Source organism: Vipera ursinii (assembly GCF_947247035.1).
Source record: "Vipera ursinii genome assembly, chromosome: 1".
In the NCBI taxonomy this organism is placed as follows: Eukaryota; Metazoa; Chordata; class Lepidosauria; order Squamata; family Viperidae; genus Vipera; species Vipera ursinii.
In genome coordinates this window covers 30,798,474-30,825,022 of record NC_139512.1, presented here as the reverse complement: position 1 = coordinate 30,825,022, position 26,549 = coordinate 30,798,474, and the positions used below count along the sequence as shown (strand labels likewise).

The window sequence follows — 26,549 nt, the reverse complement described above, 5'->3', positions numbered from 1 at the left end:
CGGCTCCTAAGGAGTCCTCGGGGAGCCATGGCAGGCGCCTCACACTCTTCCCTCTTGAAGCAGCATCGGCGGAGCCGTCCGGCGTCGGGCGGGAGCCGGCAGGGCAGTCCTGCACACGCGTGCACTCCCCGGCTGCTAAGGAGTGCTTCTTAACAGCCTGGGAGCGCGCGTGTGCGCAGGACTGCCCTGCCGGCTCCCGCCCAACGCCGGACGGCTCCGCCGATGCTGCCTCAAGAGGGAAGAGCGTGAGGCGCCTGCCATGGCTCCCCGAGGACTCCTTAGGAACCGGGGAGCGCGCACGTGCGCAGGACTGCCCTGCCAGCTCCTGCCAGATGCCAGCCTGCCCTGCTTCCTCCACAGTGAGAGGGGAGGGCGTGCCTTCCCGGGCTCGCTGATTTTCCTGCGTATAAGATGAAAAATCTTGAAAATCATCTCAAAAGTTGGGGGGTCGTCTTATACGCCCAGTCGTCTTATACGCCGGAAAATATGGTACTGCAAGATAGTATTTTGCTATTGTCTTTTAAAATACATTTTCATTGCTGTAGGTTTGTTCACTTGCCTTTTCTTTGTTTTCTTGCCTAACATATAATGAGCTGAAAGTACAGAACTTCTGAAGGCTTCATGTGGAGCACTACCAGAAAATATTGAATGAAGGGAAGATCTATATCTTAGGTTCTGTATCCACTCTGACCACTGTTTTTGATAGAGAAGTTTCAAAAAATAGTTCCATATGAGTTTGACACTTTTTAAAAGTAAAAGTAAGTCACTCTTACTCATGGTCATTCTGTTTCTCTGCTGGTAAAGAAATATACCTGGAACAATAACCCAGTAGTTCACAGGGTGTCTAGTAAAACTTAAAAAGTGTTTTACTAGACACCCTGTGAACTACTGGGTTATTGTTCCAGGTATATTTCTTTACCAGCAGAGAAACAGAATGACCATGAGTAAGAGTGACTTCCAATTACCTGCTAATTTCCTATTGAGTTTCCTTGTGGAAAGCTGGCAGGGAGCATTGGAAATGATGATCATATGGCTTCGACCATGACAGTGTTGTGGCACTGAAATGGTCACACTTTTGCCAAGTTTCAATTCCATGGGAGTAATGGGTCCTGAGCTTTGGATGCATTCTTTAAGTTAGCCCATTTAAAGCACATTGGTTAAAAAATGGTTCCCCTATGAGGCACCATTTTGCCCAGTTGAAAGTTACAAACAAACAGGAGAGTTTTAGTAGTATATACATCTTAAGATTCTCCTCAACCAATTCACTCCAATTATTTTTACGTAGTTTCCAAGCCATTTTAATAGTTTAAAATAAGAGCAATTGCTCTTTTCTAATCATAGTCTAGAAAGGTAATTTTGATTTTAAAAGCATCTTCCTTCATCTTAAGTCTGGGATCAGAAGAGATCAGCTGAACCCTTTCTCAATGCAGCTCTTCTATGAGCCCTTAAAAGAGCTGGATCATTGATTCTCTTGATTTCCCAACTCCAACCCATTTAACTGAAGAGATAAAAGAGAAATAATTAGAAACTATTGTTCAGTGAATAAATAACATAATGAAATATATTACAGGTAGTCCTTGTTTAACAGCTGGTCACTGGTCATTCAAAGTTACAATGGACCTCCCCAAAGCTACTTTCAACCCATTTTCAAAGTTTCAGTGGCCACGTACATAAACCTACACGATCACAGGACTGCATTTTTGGGCACTTGGCAACTGGTTCACATTTATGGCCATTTGCAGCATCTCATGGTCATGATTTTTGGTGGGTTTTTTTTTTTTGCTAGTTTCTGGATTTTATTTCCAGTTTCTGGGGAAAAAATGGCCTTTGGGGAAGACTTAACGACCGTGATGCTTGCTTAACAACCATGGCATTCATTCAATGACCACCACAAAATGGTCGTAAAATTGAGCATGGTTATTTGTGACCCGCTTAATGACCACCACAATTTATGACCATGATTCCGGGCACAGTTATAGTCTTAAATTGAGGATTATCCATCTAGGTTATAGAGGGTAAATTAAAGAATCCAAATTCAAAAGCAATTAGCTCTAAGGTAGCCATGTAATAAAAGTTGTTTATTATCTGGCAGGAAGCAGCAAAAAAAATAGCATTGTTTATATATTATTTTTTAAAAAATATGACAATTTTGTTTCACTGCTGCTGTTCAAATACTATGGCAAAACACATTATATAATTCTTAGGCAGTGAAGTATTAGCAGTGGTATTATTTAATCAGCAAGTCTCTTCCAATAAATGCCATCAATACTGAGATGGATTAAGTTAAAGTTGAACAGTTTTGGATCATATGCAGTTACTAAACACCTTTGGAATATCTGCAGAGCAAGAAATCTACCGTATACTAGTTTCACAAAGGCATGACAATGATTCTAATTAATTTTTCTTTCAGCAATAGGACCACTAATCTATCTCAATCTCCGGAAAACTGCTGCTTTGTCTAATTGGGAAGAAGCTTTTTGTGTACAGCTTAATAAACATAGCAAACTCTGTTAGAGCAGTAATGATGAAAATACATACCTGACACACCAACATGGTTTTCCACAAATCTAATGTAATTTTGTGCCTTAGGTGGAAGGTCCTCCCATTTTCTGGCACTAGTTGTGTCAGTTTTCCAACCTGGCATTGTTTCATATTCCACTTCCACTTTTTGCAATATTTCCTGATTAGCTTTAAAAGTGAAAAAGCAACTACTCAGGTTATAAGAAACATGTAATCATTATTTAGCATTTACACTTAAAAACATAATAGACAAAGCTTTAACCTAATCTTGGAAGCTTTCGCTCCTTTAGTGACCATTGGTCTCAAAAGCTCTTTTTCTTTGCTTTTAGAATAAATCAGATTGTATAGAACAACCAAGTGAGGTCTTTACCGAATAATTGCCCTACTTTAGTCACAGCATTTTGGTGTCATTTTCTTGAGTTCAGAAAGACAGAATAACTGTACAATTTTCTATTTGCATAGAAGTATCTTTAGTGAAATAATGGAGAAAAGTTTTGGCACTCATTTTACTAATACGAAGTCTGCTTGTAGGCTGGTTCGCAGAAGTGGCGATGTCACTGGTTATATATAAGTTCTGTAATAGTTTATTTATTTATTTATTTTATTTTATTTTATTTATATACCGCCCTTCTCCCGAAGGACTCAGGGCGGTGAACAGGGCAAATGTATAAAATACAAAAAATACAAAAGTTAAAAGGAATTAAACATAATGCCCAAGGTAAAAAACAATAAATACAAATATTAAGAACAATAAAAAACCCAACCCACCCCCCCATCAGGCCAAGCCGACTTGTTCAAATAAATGCATTTTCAGATTGCGTCGGAAGGAGCGGAGGTCGGGTGCCATCCGGAGCTCAACCGGCAACCGATTCCACAGCTCCGGGGCGCCCACAGAGAAGGACCTCCCCCTGGGGGCCACCAATCGACATTCTCTGATCGGTGGCACCCTGAGGAGGCCCTCTCTGTGGGAACGCACAGGGCGGAGGGAAGTTGATGCCTGCAGCAGGTGCTCCCTAAGGTACTCCGGATAAAAGAGAGGGGGTGAAGATTTGATCCTCTCGGCTCTTAATTATTAACATAACGTGTATACGTGACGCACAAAGGTGTCAAAATGCACACATACAAACCTGTCCTTTGAAAATTGTCAGGTTTCTGTGTCACATGTCCTTTTAAAATGCCTTTCAGATATTTTTTTTTAAAGGAAAACTGGCATGCTGTGAAGTCCAGCCGCAGTTTCTGTATGAGTTCTAAGACTTTCTTGGAAATTAAAATTTTTGAAGGGCTGCAGCCGTGTGGTTATTTAGAAGCCTTCTTTATCCTTTCCAAAGGATGCAAAAAAAATTGGAAGGGAAATGGAAATGGGCAGCAAAATCTTCATCAGTTTGTGTCCTGGTGTTTTGGGGACTCCTGATCTAATTAAACTTTTCAGCCTAGTTCAAAATAACATATTCAGTTAATAACATACCTGGGAAGTATGGAATTCTTTTCCCATCTAGCCTGTAGGCCACACCAATTTTGATTTCGTCAAGGACATCCAGAATGTCGAGTTTTGTCAATGCCAAACTGCCCAGAAAATATTAGACAGATATTAGTCTCATCCAACAACTCCTTGAATCCCTTCTACCTGTTTTTATCTTTATGGGAGATCCCAACAGCATGAATATTCTGTTCTAAAGTAATCACAGAAAAAAATGTTACAAGGCACATAAAGCTTAAATTAATATACTGTACATGTTAAGAAGCATTTTGAATACTAAGGTATGTATCATACAATAAATTTTAGCTATATACAAATGATGAGAATTTAGGTATGGCACTTAAAAATTAAATGTTCAGTATTTTAAAAACTGAGCAATCCACAGATATCAAACTTATTTTTTAAGTTTCAAGAATTCAGAACCTATGTTAAGAGCAATTTATAGGCCAATCATAGATATCACTTGGCTTATCTTTACTTCCATTAATTTTAGTTAATGCTGAGCGCCATTCCATATCAGTCAGAATTTAAAATAAACATTGTGTATCCCCAGTGGTGGGATTCAAATATGTGAACAACCAGTTCTCTGTGTGGATGCTGCTTCCAGAAGTCCATTCTGGGCCTGGGCAACAAAAAAGTAGCTACCACTTCTGCCAAAGTGGTGCAAGCCGGCTGAATCCCACCACTGTGTATCCCTTTCCTGATATATTTCAGATTGCAAGACCAAACAGTAATGCAAAAATTTATGCTCAGGCAGAAATAGCAAGTATATACCATGTAAACATCATTTTCTATTTCCTTCTTCGTTCTGCTTTATAGCTCCTAAAATGACTGCTGTTTATTGAACAGTACTATTGACCCAAGAAGTTTAAGCCCACTGAAGAAAAATTTTATTTTCTTTGGGATAAGGTGCTACTGTGTTTTTTATCATAATATAAAATATAACTTTGCTAGACTAATTATAATGTTACCTACATATTTGTACTCCACCAGGCAAAAAGTTATGAGTTCCAAGTGTAGGTCAAAATCTGTGATGCTTACGCAGTAAATCCATTGATCATATGAGCGTATCTCAAAATGACAAGATCTAGCCAGCCACAACGTCTTTTCCTGCCAGTAGTCACACCCCATTCATGACCTCGTGACTGTAAAAGGTCTCCAATTTCCTACCAGAGACAAAGATACCCAGGAGATTGGAATAGTGGTCATAGCTAAGTGTCAAAAGCCATTAGTAACTGAACTATGTCATGTCAAAAATACATGGTTTTTTTTTAAAAAAAATCATTTAGAAGTCAAAGGATGTTCAACATGGTACACCAAGTCAGACAATTTTCCAATTGTCTTTGGAAATTTTCCAAAAGGCCGTTTTTCCTTCATTTAGCATTAGTTGGGGTTGGATTCCAGTTCCATGCTGGTACATTATGGTTGGTGTTTAGCCCTAAAATCAGACTTAGAAACTTATTCCAAATCATGGTTGATGTAGGGCAGGGGTAGGCAACCTTGGCTCTTTTATGACTCATGGACTTCAACTCCCAGAATTCCTGAGCCAGCTTGGCTGGCATAGGAATTCTGGGAGTTGAAGTCCATGAGTCATAAAAGAGCCGAGGTTGCCTACCCCTGATGTAGGGTAATAATTGTAGATTATAGCATTTGTAAATATATATATCAAAGCACTTAATATATGCATGAAAGAAACGTACATAAGAAAGCAGGAGAGAATGCAAAATCCAATCCTCATTTAGTAATTAAAATCATATTTTGGATTTAGAGTACTGTGTATTTTTAATTCAATCCTAAATGCAGAATTTGGGGTGCAGTTCTCTATGATGCTCATTTCCCCCCAATAGACTATTGATTAAATTTGTGTCCCACCTATACTCCATGTGACACTGGATTATTTTACCCTATTCTACTACTTTATCCACTATTTCAGTGGCATTTATGAGCTATAGTAAAAAAATAATTTTAAACAAATTAAGAACTCCAAATTGAGAGAATCAGAGTTTATTCAGGTGCTGACAAAGTTTCTTAAATTAGATTCAGATCAGGATGCCTCTTGTAACAAGACATTTGAAAGCATGCTATAGAATGGAGCTGTGATGGTGGTGGGGAATCACATTTTAAATAAAATTAAGACTATTGGGAGAGCAAGTTATACCATCTGCACATTTTCTATTTTATAATAAAGTTTGGGATTGGCATAACTGTAGCTTGCATGTATTAACACAGGACCATTACAACATCCTAGGGTGGGCAATTAATTTTCCCAAGGGGCCATATGAGAAACTGGGATTGTTGTGGAGGTTCAAACCAATAGGCTTCCTGTGGCTCTTTGCTGGAGATCTTGTCGGCCCCATTGTGGTTAGAGTTGAGCTCCTTCTTGGTGACTTTGGCCGCTGGAACCAACATTTTGAGGGAGGTGGAAATGTAGAGCCTTGCCTCACCTCTCCTGACCTCAGACCAGACTGGAACAGCTGCCACTCTTCTGCCACCACCACTGCACTCCTGCTAGATCCTGGCTATGCTCCACCTGCTCGCCCGCAAGGCCTCGCTTTGACCAAGGTGGTGGTGGCTGGACGAGCCTGTGTTCCCCCAAACGATGATTGCTGTTGTCTCCCCAGGCTACTCCAGGCAAGGGGTGAGTGCTGCACAGATACAGAAAAGTGCTTTCTGTCCTCCCCCTTCCTTGCCCATCAGCTGACAGAAGAAGTGCATGGCGACTTCAGAGACAGACTCAGCTTCTCCTGCTCCCTGTGATGTGCTTATTTACATTTTTTTTTCTAATTTCCGACTGACCTCAGGTGGGCTGGATAGGGACAGACAAAGGGCCAGATGTGGCCTGAGGGCTGTAAAATGCTCAAGTCTGTATTGTCCTATGCTTATTTTAGTTTATTTGTACTATTTCAATTATAATAGCAAACTTACATTTATTTGTTCAGTTGGAAAGGCTCCAATTCCCACTCTTGTTGTGTAGGCTTTTACCACTCCATAAACCTCTCCAATATACTGAGGAGGAATGCCCAACCCAGTGCATACACCACCCACAGTGCAGTTTGATGATGTCACAAAAGGATATGTACCTAGTAAAAAGCAAAAATTAGATACATTCTGCTTTAAAAAAGTGTGTTTTATTTCGAACAGCTGTTCAACATATCACTTTCTTAAAGAACTTTAAAGATCAGGAGATCACATGAACATGTGCTGGAGAAATCTGCATAGTCCAGAAGGTTTATCAAGCACATTATGATCTTCTATAGTATTAAATATTGTTACATTTAACATCTATTTGCAGGTAGTGCTCACTTATCACCCACTCGTTCAGCAACTGTTCAGAATTATGTCAGTGCTCAATGAGGAGACTTACAACTTTTCTTCATACTGGCAACAGTTATATAGCCCGTCACATGATCACAATTTTGGGTGCTTGACAAGCAGCCTGCAGTTATGATGGTTGCAGCATCACTGCTGACTTCCAACAAGCAAAGTCAACTGGGAAGCCAGGAGGAGGTTGCAAATGGTGATCATGTGACATTGTGCTTAACTGTGCAGAATTCACTTAACAACGGCAACTGAAATTGTTGCAACTGCTGTTGTGAGTTGGTGCAGTCAGGCTTAGCAACAGAGTTGCCAGTCCTAATTACAGCTGTAAAATGAGGAATAACTATGTGCTTATAAGATGATGCTGTACATTTGGTTCCGGAAGGCAACAAATTAAACAAATGATTTAATAAGCCAACTGAGAAGAAAGCACATCTCTACAGCACAAAATTCCTTCTTGGAACTCGGCTCCTAATCTTTACTCACTTGGATTCTAAGAGGTAGTATGTTCTCTCACATTGAGCCCTAAACAAGATGCACTTTGGGATACTCTGATATGATTGGACCCAAATTAAGTCATAGTTATAATATACTCACCATCAATTTCAGTTACTCTCTGCGTGATTAAGACTCACGATCATGCAAAATATGCACGTTTAAGAGTGTATGAAAGGGTAAATTAACCACCATTTCTCCCAGTAGGCTTCAAGAAAGACATACTTTATTTCTCATCTGTATGCATTATTCTTTCTCATCAATATGCATCTTACTTATTAAATAATAATCTAACCCTTCTCATATCTACATGCACAGACAAAATAATTTATTACACAGATTTCTATCTAGATAGAAAACCATACAATGTACAAACTGACATACCAAAATCAATATCAAGCAGTGCTGCATTGGCACCCTCCACCAGAATTTTCTTTGAAGGGCCGTGTAGTGCTTCATACATAAAATAAACTCCATCTTGGACCATTGGTCTTATCGTTTCAGCATATCCCTGCAATATTCCATATATATAAAAAAATTACTTTATTTCTCCTATATTGGCTGAAAGTTAAGAATAGAAGCATATCAGAAGCCAAACCAGAAAATCACAGTTTTGAGACAATTGATTATACAGACAGGTTGCTAACTGTGATAGGTTGGTTAGACACTTTAAGAATAAGATTGATTATATTTATCATGACAAATTTTGAAGTTTTGCCAGTTTAATCTGCAGAAGAATAAATGGCACTATCTTGTCAGATTTTTTTGGATGACTTTGGGCACTTAAGAATCTGAAGATGGTTGGAAAAGTTTGACCCCTTTAGAGTGGAACAGTTATCTCTCATAATTACAGATAGTCCTGGACTTACAACAGTTCATTTAGTGACCATTCAAAGTTATATCATCACTGAAAAAAATGACTTATGACTTTTTCACACTTACAACCGTTGCAGCATTCCCATGGCCATGTGATCAAAATTCAGATTGCTGGCAACTGTCTTACATTTATGACAGTTGGAGTGTCCCGGGATCATGTCATCACATTTTACTACCTTCTGACAAGCAAAGTCAATGGATCCCTATCTAGACCGGGATGCCTTACGTACGGTCACTCATGCGCTCGTGACCTCTCGTCTTGACTACTGCAACGCTCTCTACATGGGGCTACCCTTGAAGACCACCCGGAGGCTCCAACTGGTGCAGAATGCAGCCGCGAGAGTTGTGTTGGGAGTTTCCCGACACTACCATGTCACACCTTTGCTCCGCGAGCTGCATTGGCTTCCAGTTGTCTTCCGGGTGAGGTTCAAGGTGTTAGTAATGACCTACAAAGCCCTACATGGCATGGGTCCGGAATACCTTGGAGAGCACCTGCGGCCGGCGTCAACTTCCATCTGCCCAGTACGCTCCCACAGAGAGGGCCTCCTCAGGGTGCCACTGGTCAAAGAATGCCGACTGGTGGCCCCCAGGGGGAGGGCGTTCTCTGTGGGCGCACCGGATTTATGGAACCATCTTCCGGTCGAGCTCCGGATGGCGCCTGATCTCCGCTCCTTCCGGCGCGATCTTAAAACCCACCTTTTTGAACAAGCCGGCCTGACCTGATGGGATGGGGTTGGGTTTTATAAATTAACTTAACTTTTAATTTGTACTAATTTATTACGGGCACCGTTGTTTAATTACTTTAAATAATTTTTAATTTTTGTATCTTGTTTTTATTATGTATTGCCCTGTTCACTGCCCTGAGTCCTTCGGGAGAAGGGCGGTATACAAATTAAATAAATAAATAAATAAATAAATAAACCAGAGTCATTTAACAACTGTGTTACTAATTTAACAACTTCAATGATTCATTTAACAACAGTGGCAAGAAAGGTCATAAAATGGAGTAAAGCTCATTTAACAAATTCTTACTTAGAAACCTAAATTTTGGGCTCAATTGTGGTCCTAGTTTGAGGACTACCTGTAATTGCATATAGGACAAAAATATTCAGCTGAGTCCAAGAGGTTATAAATTCTTCTTTAGGTGAAGGAGTTTATCCAATCATAATGACACTAGTTCTAGTCATCTCAGAAGCTTTCACCATCATCATTAATCATGACATTTTCCTGGAAAGATAACCCAACCTTTTGGGTTATCTATTCTGTTAAAATCCAAAGTCTCCAGATGGAAATGTTAAGAGGTTTACCTTTAGTTTTTTTAGTTGCCCATCTATGTCAACTTCTAAAGAAGGAAACATTGACTTGTACTGGTGAGCCAAATTTTTAAATCTGCAAAACATCAACAGTTAGCAGCATACACTGTGTACATAGTTATTTTAAACTGTATTTTTCCCTACAAATCACAGGCAAAAAATATCTTGTGAAAGATGTACAGTATGAAGCCCAGGTTTTATGTTCAAACAACAGGTTTTTAAGTAGTGCCGATACTTTGTTTCTCGAATAAAAGATTCTTTAAGGTAAATAATACCTCAAAGTTCTTTTGAAGAGTTTCATCTGTTGGAACCATGACATTAATCAGAATTTATCTTATTAAAGTCAATCAAAGAAATATTTCTCCAAATCCGGGTTCATTTTCAATAATATACGCCCAACTATCTACACAGTTCCCCAGAGAGCACACAAACACACATACTTTCCCTTCTGTGTCTTAAGAGTATACAAAAAGTTCCTATCCAAAAGGTTCCTTGCTGTGGAGTCGACTAGAATACCTTGATGAAAATTCACTGAAGTCTGAAAGAAGATCGCAGATGCGAAGTCCTGTCCGTGCAGCTTTGGAAGAATAAGTTGGTCCAATTCCCTTTTTTGTAGTGCCAATGCTAGAGACAAAAGACAATTGAGTAGAATCAATTGTTGAACTATTCAGTTATTTAGAAATACAAATATTTCAACACGTCTTGTAATAGGAATTGTTTAAAATGTATAGTCTGGATGTGCATGCATGCAGGCATGCATTAGAAAACATTTAATCCAGGAGACCCCCTTTTTATTATACAGCTTTTTTTTCTTTTGAGAAATCAAACAAAATTGGAAAAAAAACCCTATTTTTTCATGCTTGAATAGAAGAAAGTTGTAAGGATTGCACAGATCGTCTCACTGAGCAATATTATTTTGGAAGTCAAGGGGGTTGCCAAAATCCAACACATTGGGGGAGACTGGTACAATTGGAATTACAATATTATCTCATGTTCCATCAACTACCAACTTCACCTTCTCTTTAAAAGAAATAAAGTGACAGTATCTCAGGATCAACCCCAACTTAAGTCAAAGTTCAACTTGCCAATTGAAAGGTTGCAGCAAATGAAGAAGTATCAGGAACAAGAAAGGGGTGTACAGCTATCTCTTTTAAATTAAAAGTGCAATTTGGCACCACATTTTTTAATCTTGGTTTTAGTGGTCTTTATTTTTTAAATATGTTGTTTTATTGTTTTATACATTGATTTGTTTTTATATGGTGAGTCCACAGTTTTGCCTTTAAGAAAAATGGTTATACAAATGTTTTAAATAAATTACACAAATAGAAATATTTCTCTTCCTTATATTCTCAGGCATTCATATTGTGAAGATTCTCAGGCAAAAGGCAACCCAGGGAAACAACAAATATAACTGGAAAAGTGTAATGCCCCCAACCTCAGTTTCTTTGAGGTTACTGAGTGATATATTCTCTTTGTAAGGTATTCTTCCTCTTGACTGCACATCCTCCAAACTTCACTCATCCATGTTTGGGCAGTTCTAATTGTCTCAAAGATTACAATGTCCTTCTTTTAGGGAATCCAGCAGTAGCTATATTACCACATACTGATTAGTTGAACCCAACCAGAAGCTATGCATGTACAAGTACTTTTCCATACTGTACTGTGTGCCAAGGTTGCTATGAGGATGCTTCCTTTCATTACTTCACTGCCAGTTTTTTTCAGGGTTGTTCTAAATAGATTAACTGGCTATCATTTTCCAGCTCAGTGACCTATCAAATATAACCTCCAGCACAGAGACATAACTGTGGTCAACTAGAAGGAAAAAAAGCATGTCAGTAACTATATCATCTTTTCGCAAAACATTGGAAAAGTTTACCAATAATCTTGAGTATGAACAATTTTTTACTCAGAACTGATTTTCCCCCTACCATGTGCAGTTCTGATACTATGTAGGGATTTATTCCTAGTGACTATATCAGTAAATACCAACGTAACCAGCTTTAATAATAAGAGATTTTTCTACTCTATGATCCATTTGTGTCACATGTCACCTCATAATCAACTTTAATATCATCTGAGGCTGATTCTGGCAGTTTGAAATACTTTTAGAATCCAAATCCCTAATACAAAGGTGCCTTTTTGTTCATTGTTCAACTTTTATGACCTTACTATAATACTAATTCAGCAGTGGCAGTACTATAACTGAACAAACCTGAAGAGATTCTCACACAGAATCAGGGCAGTAATGCTATGTCATTAAATTTGCTTCAGGAAAGATTTATATATATATAAAATGATTCATATATATATGATTCATTGTCTAAATTTTATATTAGTGTGCCCATAGCTTTATCATTCTCACAAAGAGAGAATAGCAAGACCGTGTGCTGTGTCATGAAGAGCTGCCATGTTCTAAAGTGCAGATTCTAGAACAGAACACCATATATACATAGGAAGAAGGCAGCAAGATAAATAAATATGGGCATCAGACGTAGAATGACATTCAAGTCCTCTACAGAATAAAAACCTTACCACCTGCTCTGCCTCACCATGCACTGCTTGTAAAGCGTATTCATTTTCTTCAGAACAGATACTGGCTGTACGGCTTTTACTGGTGCATCACTTTTATATAGGCACAGTTCATGTGACATATATGCATGACATACATAGGGATCAGAGTGTTCTTATACCATTTGTGACTCTTGAACATTTAAAACTCATTTGTGCATGCATGCTTGTAAGCTGATATTTTAAGCAAGAACAGCCAAAAAAAAGTAACAGAATCATTGCATTACATTGCATTTTATATGGTTTCTTTCCAGACTTATGCCACATCTAGTAGCAGAATTCAAGTATACCAAGATATATAATTACTTTTTCCCCTCTTGTGCTTGACGCTGCACTTCTTGAAGTCCATCAACTGCTTGGTGAAAATCAAACACTGCATAGCAGAGGAAAACGCGCATGAAGATGATTGAGGGAGATAAAACAAAGTTTGATTTTTAAATATTTCATATAATTATGCTTTTAATGTTCTAACAATGAAGGAATCAAGCTGGTGTAATTGTTAGCAGCATTGTGCTTCAAAATAAAGAAATTGCCCATGACGCCAAAACAACCTTAATTTTAATTTACCATCTGTTGCGTCAAATATATTAAAATAAGAATTACTTGTTCATATACAAAGATATGAAGATTGCTAAATTACCTTTTTAATTAGAGAAAAGACAATATCTATATTTATGGCTAACTGGAAAACTCTTGTAGACTTTTTGCATGAAACAGAAAAATGCATTTATAACTTGCAGTTTTCAGGATTAGAAAAATGTTGGATGATTGAAAAAGCTTTTTTGTAATCATAGAGTAAGATAACTTTGCAATCATACTTGTATTTGCTGCAAAGGATTAATAAGCTTCTTTCAATTTCTTTTTATATTTTTATGCACTTTATTTCTTTTTTCTTTTTCTTTGTTCTCTCAGCAGGGTCTATGTCTCTTTAAGAGCCTTTGTATAAAGGGAAGGCTCTGCTAATATGTTCTCTCTCTTCCATTACCTGCTGTAACAGTGGTTTGTTGGATCCTGCTGTATTAGCATGTGTATGTATATTGTTCCTGGTGTATGATATTGTAGATAGTGTAAGATAAACCACTATTTAATATAGACCACTGTTTACTGTGTTTAATCCTGGGTTATCTCGTGCAATAAGACTACATGCTCTGACATGCTATATTAGTTTGTGTTAGTTTTTATGTTCTCATTAAAACTTTTAATAAGATTTATACAAAAATGATTCAAAATATTAACTCTTCCCAGTACTAATAAAATTAACAATATGAAAAAGTTGTATGATTTGTTTTTTCTCTCTGAATACTACTTACCAATATGTGCTCTGTCTGATATTATAAGCCTTTTCTCCCAGTCTCTTAATCCTATGAGAAAAAATGTGTACCAGTTAGAAGAATGTGGCTATAGAGCAGGGGTGTCAAACTGCCGGCCCACGGGCCAGATGCATCATGCCAAAATCACGACCACCCCAGCTCCAGCAGTGGGAAAAAAGTCGTGACACATCACATGGTGAGTTTGACACCCCTGCTTTAGAGGATTGACCAATCTAGAGCAGGGGTGTCAAATTCACAACATCACGTGACATGGCACGACATATCGTGACTTTTTTGCCATTGCCGGCAATGGGGTAGGTGCAGTTTCGCTATGATGCATCTGGGCCGTGAGCTGGCAGTTTGACACCTCTGATCTAGAGCAGTCTTTCTCAACTGGCAACTTGAAGATGTATGGACTTCAACTCCCAGAATTCCCCAGCTAGCCCGGCATGCCAGTTACCCAGGATGAAAAACATCTTAGAGCAATAATACTCAAAGTGTGGCATGCACAGGTCCAATATCACAACCTCATAGGGCAGAGCTTGTTCATCACCAGGGATGTATTTACAATCACTAAAACTGTCTTTTAAGGAAATATAACTTGCCATCTCTATTTTTTTTCCAGCCTGGACCTCTTGTCTATAATAACTGAGGTAGGTATCCATTTTTTCTGTTTTTCAAACTTTACAATAACCCTTTAAATGTTATTTTAAAGGTTGAGTGCCATTATTGATAACAAACCCTTCTTTTTGAAGAAAAATATTAGGTACAAACCTTTCTTCTCATTTTTTTCAGCTTCTTCAAATAAGCCAGGTAAATGTATAACCACTCCATTACCTAAAAGGTATACACAAAACTTTTGCTGTAAAAGCAAGACATCAAATATCCTCCTTAAAAAGATACGTGTTAAGCAAACACAGCTATTCTTATGTCAGAAGAATTTGTAACAAATTGAGGGTTTTTTTCCAGCTTTTCTAATTAAAGTTTTAATTGGGGTAATTAGAAAATGGACTATTGAGTTAGGATCTCTTCCATATTATAAGGTTGCACTTTGCTGTATGTCTCTGCCTTCTCCTGTAATGAAGTGTTACAGAGATTAATGACAAAGCTTTTTTCCTTTGTCTCTCAGACAATCTGGCAGTTGGCGTTTATCTAGCTGGAAGACTTTAATTTATCTTTTGGCATAGTCTGCCATCCTCATTGGATACCCTCTGCATTGGTTGAGAGGCTGTCCACCAGTTCCATTCAACCTTTTCTGGTCTTCAATGCACTTCTACAAATTGCTTTGTAGACATTGGACCTTTGGAACTGATGAGCTTTCAGTAGTATTAATACTGACCAGGCTATTTTAGGCATTCCAGCCAACTTTTCTCTGTCCCATAACTAACAGTCCATCTTCAGCAGCCATTTATTGTCTACTCCAATTTAATCCAAATCTCCATTCTTCTAGAATTTTTTTCTGATGTTTTCTAAGATTTCCCTCTGGAAGCAGGCTTAATCTAGTATCTCCTAATTTGTATGGTATGTGGGAGCCTGGATCAAGATATGTTGCCAAAGGAATGGACAGATAAGAGATAGCATAACCTGCAACTGGATAGTGGGCAGGACAAGAGGCTCAGAAGGGATCCTCCCTAGTTTCTTGGGCTATAAAGGAGATGTGGCAAGACATGTACTTTCAGACTTGCATGATATTGTCAATGTAGCTTTACAATAAAGTAGAATTAGCTCATCCTGTTGCAATTTCTATCTTGTTTTCCCCACAAGACTGACATCAGTTTTGTAGCTCTCAAAGTGAGACTTTGCAAAGGCTCACACCACTTGCGGGCTGTGCTGTATCTTACACGACCATTCCCTTGGCAGTATTTCTTGACGCAGTCTCCCAACATCTTTCCCAGATACCATCATTCCTTTTCTGCTATGACAGAAAGATTCCTATGGGAATCTAAACTAAGCTTTCAGCTTCTTGAGATCAGCAAAGAGTACCACTTGCCTCCCCACCCCGCAATGTTTGTTTAGGTTACAGCATGGAAATCTGAGTATAAGCCAGAAATGAGATGTGACAACTGCAGGTGCATCACAGTCCTTCATCTTCACATCATGCCTCGTCTGCTTCAAATATAAGACCATATCTAGCATGGATAGTGCAGCCAAGATTACATGGGACAGGTCCATGGTTGCCAGGGAGCCCATAAAATTATAAGCTCTATAGATTCCTCTCTCAGGACAAGGAGACTGAGGTCCTCCTAGATTATCAATATTAGGAGTTGAGATGATATCCAGAAACTCATGCAGGTTGCTGCTGGATTCTAACTAGTTTGTACACCAATACTAACACAGTTTATCTCTGTGGCTCAATTCCACATATAAGCATTTGTGGCCAGCCACCTTCAAGGCAGTTCTCTTTGGTACTGTATTGAGAAAATCTCTGTACTATCACAGCCATTCCTTCTGCTCGACCAGTGTGTTGCAGGACCTGAAACAGCTCAGAATATTTTTGATATTCTCTCATTGCCCAATTTGGTCTTAGCAAATATATTTATCCATCACAATATTATAGATGGACAAAATCTTATTCTACACTGACTTGGCATTTACCAGCAGCAGCTAGAGGCCAATGCACCTAATAGTGCCATCACTTGGGTCCACATCTGGGACACCTGGCTTAGAAAAGGCCACTTCTCCTGTAATGGCAAAATGTAACTAAATATGAATGAAAATTAGACATGAAGTGGGATTTTTAATAGCTGTTCTATGTTCTTTTGAACATTAAAAAATTTCAGTCACTTGTGGTGCTGAATCTTAACTATTTCTTCATTTCTTTTTACTGAAAAGGCACAGATAAAAGGTCAGAGTTTCCTCAAAATCTGAATATGAAATAAAAAGGTAGGTTATTTTATCTTTAATTTAAATTCAGTCAGATTTATTCCTCCATACTGAAAAGGATAAGACATAAATGTTGCTGAGCTAAAGAATAAATTTATATTTGGATCTTATGAATCTGAATGGAATACTTACCAATAAAAGAAACAGCCTTAGAATTAATTATACCACTAGGAAAGAGGTGAAAATCATATTCCTTCCCATCAACAACGACAGTATGACCTGCATTATTTCCACCCTGCCAAAAATAAAATAAGATATTTAGTAATTTTTCATTTATTACTATTGGTGAAGAACTTATCTACTGCCAGCAAGACAGAAATTTGTTGTAGTACTGCAGCAGAGATAGATGTTATAATAATAATAATATATAAAGTTGGAAGGGACCTTGGAGGTCATCTAGTCCAACCCCCTGCTCAGGCAGGAAACCCTATACCATTTCAGGCAAATGGCTGTCCAGTCTCTTCTTAAAAACCTCCAGTGTTGGAGCATTCACCACCTCTGGAGGCAGGTTGTTCCACTGGTTAATTGTTCTAACTGTCAGGAAGTTTCTCCTTAGTTCTAGGTTGCTTCTCTCCTTGACTAGTTTCCATCCGTTGCTTCTTGTCCTGCTTTCAGGTGCTTTGGAGAATAGCTTGACTCCCTCTTCTTTGTGGTAGCCCCTGAGATATTGGAACACTGCTATCATGTCACCTCTCACCCTTCTCTTCATTAAACTACACATACCCAATTCCAGCAACCGTTCCCTATATGTTTTAGCCTCCAGCCCCCTAATCATCTTGGTTGCTCTTCTCTGTACTCTTTCTAGAGTCTCGACATCTTTTTTACATCATGGTGACCAAAACTGGATGCAGTATTCCAGTTGTGGCCTTACCAAAGCATTGTAAAGTGGTATTAGTACTTCACTTGATCTTGATTCTATCCCTCTGTTAATGCAGCCTAGCACTGTGTTGGCTTTTTTGGCAGCTGCAGCACACTGCTGGCTCATATTGAAGTGATTGTCTACTAAGACTCCGAGATCCCTCTCACAGTTACTACTATTGAGCAAGGTACCACCTATACTATACCTATGCATTTGATTTTTCCTGCCTAAATGTAGAACCTTACTTTTTTCACCATTGAATTTCATTTTGTTAGATAGTGCCCACTGTTCAAGTCTGTCCAGATCCTCCTGTATCTTAAGCCTATCTTCTGGAGTATTGGCTATTCCTGCCAGCTTGGTGTCGTCTGCAAATTTGATGAGTTCCCCATCTATCCCCTCATCCAAATCATTAATGAAGATATTGAAGAGCACTGGTCCCAGAACAGAGCCCTGGGGCACCCCACTACACACTTCCTTCCATGTAGATGCGGTTCCATTGAGGACCACACGCTGAGTATGGCCTGTCAGCCAGCTACGAATCCATCTGGTGGTAATGCTATCTAACCCACATTTTTCTATCTTATCAAGTAGTAGGTTGTGATCTACTTTATCAAATGCCTTACTGAAGTCCAAGTAAATTATATCTACAGCGTTCCTCTGGTCCACTAATTTTGTCACTTGGTCAAAGAATGTAATAAGATTTGTCTGGCATGATCTGTTTTTGACAAACCCATGTTGACTTTTAGTGATGACTTTGTTTGCATCAAGGTGTTCGCTGATTTGTTGTTTGATTATCTTTTCCAGAATCTTCCCAGGTATTGAGGTCAGGCTGATAGGTCTGTAGTTTCCTGGATCTATTTTTTCCCCTTTTTTGAAGATGGGAACTACATCAGCTCCCTTCCAGTCCTCTGGTAGTTCCCCAGTGCTCCAGGATCTTTGAAAAATATAGTCCAGTGGTTCTGAGATCACGTCTGCCAGTTCCTTGAGAACCTTGGGGTGTAATCCATCTGGTCCTGATGATTTGAACTCGTCTAGGCTGGACAGGTGCTCACTTACCATTTTCTTGCGTCTTAACTTGCGTTTCTATTCTGTTTTTTATGGCACTGGTTTGGGTAGGTTGGACTGTTTTTTCCCTTTGTGTAAAGACAGATGCAAAAAACAAATTAAATAGTTCTGCTTTCTCCCTATTGCTTGTCACCTTCTTGCCACTTTCCCCCACTAATGGACCAATCATTTCCTTCACTTTTTTCTTGTTTTTTATATGTTGAAAGAAGCTTTTTTTTTGTTATTTTTGACTTTGGTCGCAAGCCTTAGTTCATTTTGAGCCTTAGCTTTCCTCACTTCATCTTTGCAGGCAAGGGCTATTTGCTGATATTCTGACTTAGTTATGTGCCCCTCTTTCCAATTCTTATACTTGTCCTTTTTATCTTTCAATTTATCAGAGAGTTCTTTATGCAGCCATGCTGGTTTCTTTTGAGAGCTGTTATTTTTCTTCTTTGTTGGTATTGTACTAGACTGGGCCTTTATTATCTCACTTTTCAACATTTCCCAAGCTTCTTGAGTTGTTTTCCCCTTTAGGATTCTCATCCATGGAATTCTTCCCATGGTCTCTCTAAGTTTATTGAAATTAGCTCTTTTAAAGTCCAAGACTCTAGTTTGGCTGTGTTCTATTGCTTGTGCCTCCAGAATGTTGAATTCCAATACTGCATGATCACTTCCCCCCAAGGTTCCTGTGGCTTCGACACCTTCTATCATTTCATCTCTGTTAGTGAGAATTAAATCCAATATGGCTAATCCCCTAGTTCCCTTCTCTACTTTTTGGGAGAGAAAGTTGTCTGCTAGGTTTGACAGGAATCTGTTTGATCTTCCACTTGGTGCAGAGTTTGTCTCCCAGTTGATATCAGGGTAATTAAAGTCCCCCATTACTATTGTGATGTGCTTAATGTTATGTCCTTAGGCTGCTTATCTACTTTTCCTCCATTCATCATTTGAGCATCACCCAGGTTTCTTGAATAATATATGAAGATATACGATAGTAAATAGGGTGAAAATAGTTCCAGACAGAAAAGAGACTGTGCAACTAGCTTCTTGCTTGTCCTATAAATTGAAACCAACTAGCTGATGGGCAACCAGGTCTGTAACTTGTGGCCCAAGTTTATTTTTAATTTTTATTTATTTATACACCACCATTATTCTTATTATAAATAATTCAAGGTGGGGAACATATCTAATCCTCTCCTCTCCTCCTATTATCCTTGCAACAACAACCCTATGAGGTAGGTTGGGCTGAGTGAGAGTAACTGGCCCAAAGGCAACCAGCCAACTTTCATGCCTAAGGCATCAAACTCTCAAACTCCTGGTTTCTAGCCTGGTATCTTTACCGCTAGACCAAACTCGCTCTTTTATATTTTTCTATTATAGTGATTGAAACTGACATTGAAACTGACATTACTGCTAAGCTTGTAAGCCGCCCTGAGTCTTCGGAGAAGGGCGGGATATAAATGGAATAAAAATAAAAATAAAATAAAATAAAAATTTGGGGAAATCACAAGCAATAAAATGCTTGATACCTCTTATTGTTTGAATACTGCAAAGAGGATGGCTAGTGGAGGCTGACCTATGACCACGCTTTAGTATTCATCCTAAATGAAACTCAAATTAATATGGTAATGAAGCAGAAATGTTCCCAAACACATCTTTGATCACACTCACAAGACGTTAACTTATTTCAGTTTCAAGATTAGCTGCAACACAGCATTAAAGATTTTACCACCCTAAAGCTGTGGTACAACAATGATGACTTAAGGAAGAAAATAGCATTTAAAAACAGGACACCTTGTGATAATTTAAGGTATTTCATCCATGGGCTGGGACAAGATGCGGGCAGTACTGTATCATGGAAAGACTGGCATTGCCAGGGCATAACTGTGTCCTGATAAACTACAAATCAGGCCATGGCCTTATAGTGTTACCATTAACCTTTTGAGAGAGAAGCAATTTCCCATTAAATATTTCTTTTAACATTTTATTTAAGCAAAGTGCAATGCACTTAAATGAAAACATATTTAACTGAGGTCCATAGTGACTACTTTTCATCAAAAGGCTTGAAAGAACTTGCCTGTAAGTCCTGTCAGCTCAAAACAATAATGTCAGTGTTAAATTTAAATGGTTAAAACCTGCAAAACCGCCTAGACCTGAACTTAACTATGGCTAGTTTTAAATCAACCAACAAATGGCCAGATTTGTTCACTGTCACACAGATCGATTTCATAAGTTGGGCCTTTTGTATCTTCTATATCTGCATGTCAGATCAAAAGACTATACAGATAATACACTCAGGATTTACTTAAAAGCTCTTTCTCATTTCTTTCCCATAATTTCATATCAGCTACAGGATGACAGAGCACAAGGGCTAAAAGACATTAGCAAAACTGCTGCGAAAAGCTTCCATTTCCTTTTCTGATATTATAGCAGTACTAACACCACTCTGCTGACTTCTGCTTTCTTAGAGAATTAAATAGCTGAAGTAGTTACATTTTGCTATTAATTTACCTGCAAATCATAGAAAACAAGGAAAAGGATAAAACAAATGTCATTTGTTCTTAGTTTGACTGCTTCACCTGTTACACTGAACAACAGACTTAGATTTTATTTATTTAACGCAGGGGTGTCAAACTCAATTTCATTGAGGGCCGCATCAGCATTGCGTTTGCCCTCAGGGGGCTGGGTGGGTGTGGCCTACTGGGTGGCCGTGGCTAAAGTGCGTTTGCCCTCAGGGGGCTGGGTGGGTGTGTACTGGGTGGGCGTGGCCAGCTCTACATCGTTCGCATCAAGGGTGCCTATGGGGGCCTGGGCAGGAGTGGGACAGATCTGAGGGTCTCTGGCAGAAGGAGGGTCTCTGGGCCAGGGCCAAGGCAGTGGGGGCCATTCCCTCACTGTTTCCAGGATGGCTTCGCGGGCCGCATGAAACCACTTTGTGGGCCGCATCTGGCCCCCGGGCCTTGTGTTTGACATGTCTGATTTAACGCATAGCTGAGCTTGCAGTACAAAAAAAAGACAACCTTGTTTTCCGACAGGGGTTTGGTAACTTTAAACTTGACCTTTTCATGGAATACGGGTGATCCTGCTGCAATTTCATAAATACCCAAGGAGAAAACCAAGTTTAAAATAGCAATGTCACCATTTTTTTTCCTCTTGGAGCAAGCAGGTGCTTAACAGATGCTAGGTCCATATGTTTCTATTTTGTATCAGTTTACTTGGCTTTTAAAAATAAGTCGTCTTATTCACATTTATTGTTGTAATCCTAGTCCCCATAAAATGTGGGCAGTACTTCATGGTACATGTGCAATTATGGCAGCAGGTGGTACATGTTTACACAAAATACTTATTTCTGTATTTGATTTGTGTCCCAACTGTATTAGTGTTTATAAAAGACTAACTACCTTGCTGGTCATGGCTAGGCATAATATGTAAGGTCCAATCTGAAGTTGTGACTTTGTTGAAAGCCTCTACATCTCAGGATGTTGTGTATTATTCCAATTTACCTTTGAATGTTTTTCTGGTGAAATGCACAATTTTCAAATAAAGGACTAGGGCAGGGGTAGGCAACCTTGGCTCTTTTATGACTCGCGGACTTCAACTCCCAGAATTCCTGAGCCAGCATAGCTGGCTCAGGAATTCTGGGAGTTGAAGTCCGCGAGTCATAAAAGAGCCAAGGTTGCCGACCCCTGGACTAGGGTAAGAGTTTCCATTACTTTTCAGATTCCAGCCTTCTCTGCTTCTGCCCCTGCTCTCTGGAACAGCATCCTGTCAGCAGTACAGATGGTGTCCATTCTCTTGGGGTCCTGAAAAACGCTTAAAACCTGGCTCTGTTCCCAAGTCTGGGGTTAATTATTTGGGGGTGTGGGAGACTGCTGTGACATGGTTTACTGTGCCTGTTTTTAATCCAAGCTGTCTTGTTTTGTCTGTTTTTGTTTTAATTCTGCATTAGATTTTATAAGCTGTCCAGGGTCTATTGGGCTTGACGGCAGTGAAATAAATTCCTAGTCGGTCATAAAATTCACTGAGTGACAAGGGCCAATTGTTATTTGTCACTATGCCTGAGGACTAGAAAGAATCAACATGTGACTAACACGAGGAGAAACCTCTGAGACTTTGAAGTAAAGGCAGGTCATAATAAATAAGAATGTTTAAAATATAGTTGTATGTTATTCAAAATGTTTATTCATTCTAGTTTTACTAACAAAATTAAGGTTTCTATATCTAAAGACAAAAGAAATAGGTTGAAACATATGACTTTTTCATTACAGTCATCATTAATCACTTCAGACCTGCTCCCATGGTTCCTTTTCCAATTCTTTATTACTCTGATTCATTCTGTATAAAGCCATGTCAGTTTAAGATTGCAGATTTTGGAATATCATTAAAAAGCTTATAATAAGTAATTATCGTACTGTTATACGAACTGAGCCATATCAGCTCAGTGTTCTATCTGTTCCTACATTGTCCAAACAGATGATCCTCAGAAAGCCACAGACAAACCTAAAACTTCAGTCTCCTTACTAAAGAGAAAGCCCAGCTATGGTCAATCAGATTTATCAAGTAAATGCACTTATTCGGCCATGAATTCTACACTAATGTGGAACCCAAAAGAATGGATTATAGCTGTAGACTAAGAGGGTTATCTATATTGTTAGCCTACAAGATTTAGGAATTTTACCTTTGCTCAACACTGTTCTCTCACGTTGATTTTTCTTTCTGGAGCTATTTGAAATGTTAAATTTATTTGAGGGAGTAGATAACACATTAGATAAACAATTGTATCACAATTATTAAATTTCATTTGTACCAACAGTTTCCCTCCATTTGAATTGTCATTTTTTAAAATAGTATCATGCATACCACTTTTCAAACCTGCTAGGCTAATAATCTGCATTTAAATCAGCATATTTTTAACAGAATGTTAGCCAGAAGTTATCTTTCTGATTTCCTACTTAGCAAAGACTTCTATTTTTCAAAAGAATCACTTTTGCACCCCTGACTTAAAGCAGTTAAAAGGGAATTCCAAGGTTCAATATTGTATCATAAATTTTAAAACAGGACTCTTCCTTCTTGCTGAAAATGTTAAGGTAGACAACCAACAATCCTCTGCTCAACCCAAATTCCATACTTGCTCATTAGAGTTTCAATCCCACCTATTTTGTCACATCACCAGCTCTCAGCTCCCCCTGAAAAAAAAAGTATGGTTCTTAATACTCAAAGTCCCCCATCTCAGTTTTTAAGAGCAGCTGTCTAAAAAGACAAATCAAGAACAGATTGCACATGAAATGCATTGTGCGTGACTCTTAGTGGCTTATACAGATGGGTCATGGTTTCTTTGTCTTGTCAAGAATAAAAATGTGGATGCCATTGCCTTCTGCAGGGACAGTTTCTACTTCCTGGTCTATCCTACAGCCCTTGTGTTTCATGTCTGTCTTTGATCCAAGTACTCACCAGGGCTGACCCTGCTTAGCTTTTGAGATCACTCAAGGTTACTAGGTGCTCTCTTACTGCAATCTCATAATGTTGCCCTGGAAGATGCTGTGTATGATAACTTTTCTTTACAAATACAGAATTGCTGGCAATTTTCATGGCAGCCAAAGCACAGAAGAAAATCTTCAACTACTTTCTTCATACGCTCCATCACCACATGGTAGCTTCACATTCTGAACGAATCTCTAGAATATAAGCAGATATTTCATGTATCTAATTTGAATCAAAGAAAATAATAGGAAAGCTTTTTCAGCTTTAGGCATATTGTAGGGTATGTTGCTGGGTGGTGAAAGACTGAATTAGCTTATTCATATAGTTCCTTAGAATAATTCCAGAACAAGTGCTTTAGATTTAAAAAAAACATTAAAATAAATTTAACTTGTTTATGAGAACGTGCAGTTGATTTAAAGCAGAATGAGTGCAGAACTAGATGAAATGTTGTCATGTTTATTATCAAACTCCTGCTGTATGTGTGCATTACACACCTACACATACATACATACATACTCTGTCAGCTTTGGTACTTTGCACTCTTTGCTTTAGTAATAGTGAAAAATGATCATGCAAGAAACTATGAAATAAAATATATGGGTTCAGTTCTTTATCTTTAATCTTTCTTTCACAATGATTCCAAACTGCTCAGGGCAATATACACTCATTTTCACAACAACTCTATGAGGCAAACTACACCAAGCTTGGATTCACACATTATGCCAAATCACATTTTGTTCAACCACAAAAGAATATGTTCGTACAAGGTCTTGCCACAAGCTACTGCTTAGAAATTACACCAAGCTGCAGTGGAATATATTTGGTTTGGTTAGCCCATTGTATGAAGCCAGCCTGAGAAAAGGTCTGGGTCAAGTTCCTCTGGGGCTGCAGGACAAATTGAAACAGCATCCCTCTGGGGCTACACTTATATAATCCTTAAGATCCAAGGGCTCAGAGACACACACTTCCCACACAAAAAGTTGATCAAAGTTGGCACAGGAGCATGAAGCTAATGAGTCCAAAGCAATGCCTAATAAATCTCCACTATGCTTCTCTGCTCAACTTCAACCTTTCTTGCAGACAGCCGTCACCAGACACCCCGGCATATGCACCATTCTCCAGACGCACACAGTTTTGGTAGGTTCATCATGCTTGTCTGTACTTCCAGATCTTATGTCATTTGTCACCAAGGATCAGCTATTTCTATTTATAACCCAGAACTGTTTCCCCTCTCCACTTCCCAGATGGTATTTAGTCTGTAGCCAGATTTTAAAAGCCTCCCTCCTTTTCTATTGCAGCTTCATCCTAGACATGGGTAAGAAAGACACACATCAGAAGCAAAAGGCAAAACAAAAAAGGAAGTAAATGACAAAAACAAAAATAGATGAACTTAGTTCAAATTATGGGAGTGCATTATGTGCAGAGGTAGCCTTAGACTAATTGTACATTTTCAGACTAGCCCACTTCACAAGGCTGCTCTGAAGCTTACAAGAAAGGCCAAAAGAAATATTAGTTGCAGAGAAATGGCAAGACTCCAAGGTAGAAAAAAAATAAATAAAAAATAATTAAGTAAATATTGAACAAAACTAGCACTTGAGCCAGGATAGAACAAAACAGAAAATTCATACTACCTAGTGATGGGGGGGGGGGGAGAAATTACCAGAAAGTTTAAGAAAACATACATTATGCCCACCAACCAGGCAATCAATTTCTCTCCCATGTACAGTTACAGCTCATAACTGGATAATTTAGCTGGAAACGATGGGCTATCCAATATCCCGAAGAGCAGAACGCAGGGAAAGGATGCACTAACAATATGGAGGAAATTGTAAAAGTAAAATGGAAGGACTTTTGAAATAAAAGAAACAATAAGAATCAAAAATTGTGTAGTTACCAATATTTCAATATGCCCTTGTTTCTTTAATTTTCCTTGCACCTTAATCCACCTCACTGTTCAAACATTCCAGGGAACGTTTCACCTGCGCAAGCGAACAAGTGCATCCTAAAAGCCCCAACAGCAAAAACGAGCGGGGAAATTGGCTCCAGAGTAGCGGAACACGAGAGACGGGTCGGGGTGCTGCCGTTTCTGTCCCGGGGCAGCCCTTACTCACCTGGCACCTACAGATGAGGTCGGCCTCGGTGGCCAGGAGATCCACCACTTTGCCTTTCCCTTCGTCGCCCCACTGAGCGCCCAGCACTACCGTCACACGGTTGCCGCCCGGCTCGCTTCGCAGCCGCTTCAAACCGACGCCGATAGCAGCGCCGGCGGCAGGGCGAGAGGCGCGGTCGTTGGAGGAGGAGGAGGAAGCAGCAGCCGCAGCAGCCGCAGCCGCCGCAGCCGCCGCCGCCGCCGCCCGGGTGCCCGACATCGCGGCGAACAGATTTCCCCTACGAGGCAGCTCCAAACA

General features: G+C 39.1%; 1 protein-coding gene and 1 long non-coding RNA gene across 2 annotated transcripts; one reads left to right on the top strand and one right to left on the bottom strand.

Annotated features, from left to right (window-relative positions):
• Nucleotides 1-860: 860 nt before the first annotated feature.
• On the bottom strand, nucleotides 861-26,549 carry ADSS1 (adenylosuccinate synthase 1). The gene is made up of 13 exons (XM_083360245.1): nucleotides 26,253-26,549; nucleotides 16,893-16,995; nucleotides 14,652-14,714; nucleotides 13,878-13,928; nucleotides 12,874-12,940; nucleotides 10,516-10,623; nucleotides 9,994-10,075; nucleotides 8,195-8,321; nucleotides 6,923-7,077; nucleotides 5,039-5,163; nucleotides 3,986-4,083; nucleotides 2,539-2,688; nucleotides 861-1,498 (listed from the first exon to the last, which is right to left on the bottom strand). The coding sequence occupies exons 1-13, from the start codon at nucleotides 26,508-26,510 to the stop codon at nucleotides 1,446-1,448; spliced, it is 1,440 nt and encodes a 479-aa protein (XP_083216371.1). The 5' UTR covers nucleotides 26,511-26,549; the 3' UTR covers nucleotides 861-1,445.
• LOC310639100 lies at nucleotides 16,744-17,945 on the top strand. The gene is made up of 3 exons (XR_014492235.1): nucleotides 16,744-16,760; nucleotides 17,724-17,806; nucleotides 17,895-17,945. It is a non-coding gene; the product is annotated as an uncharacterized lncRNA (long non-coding RNA).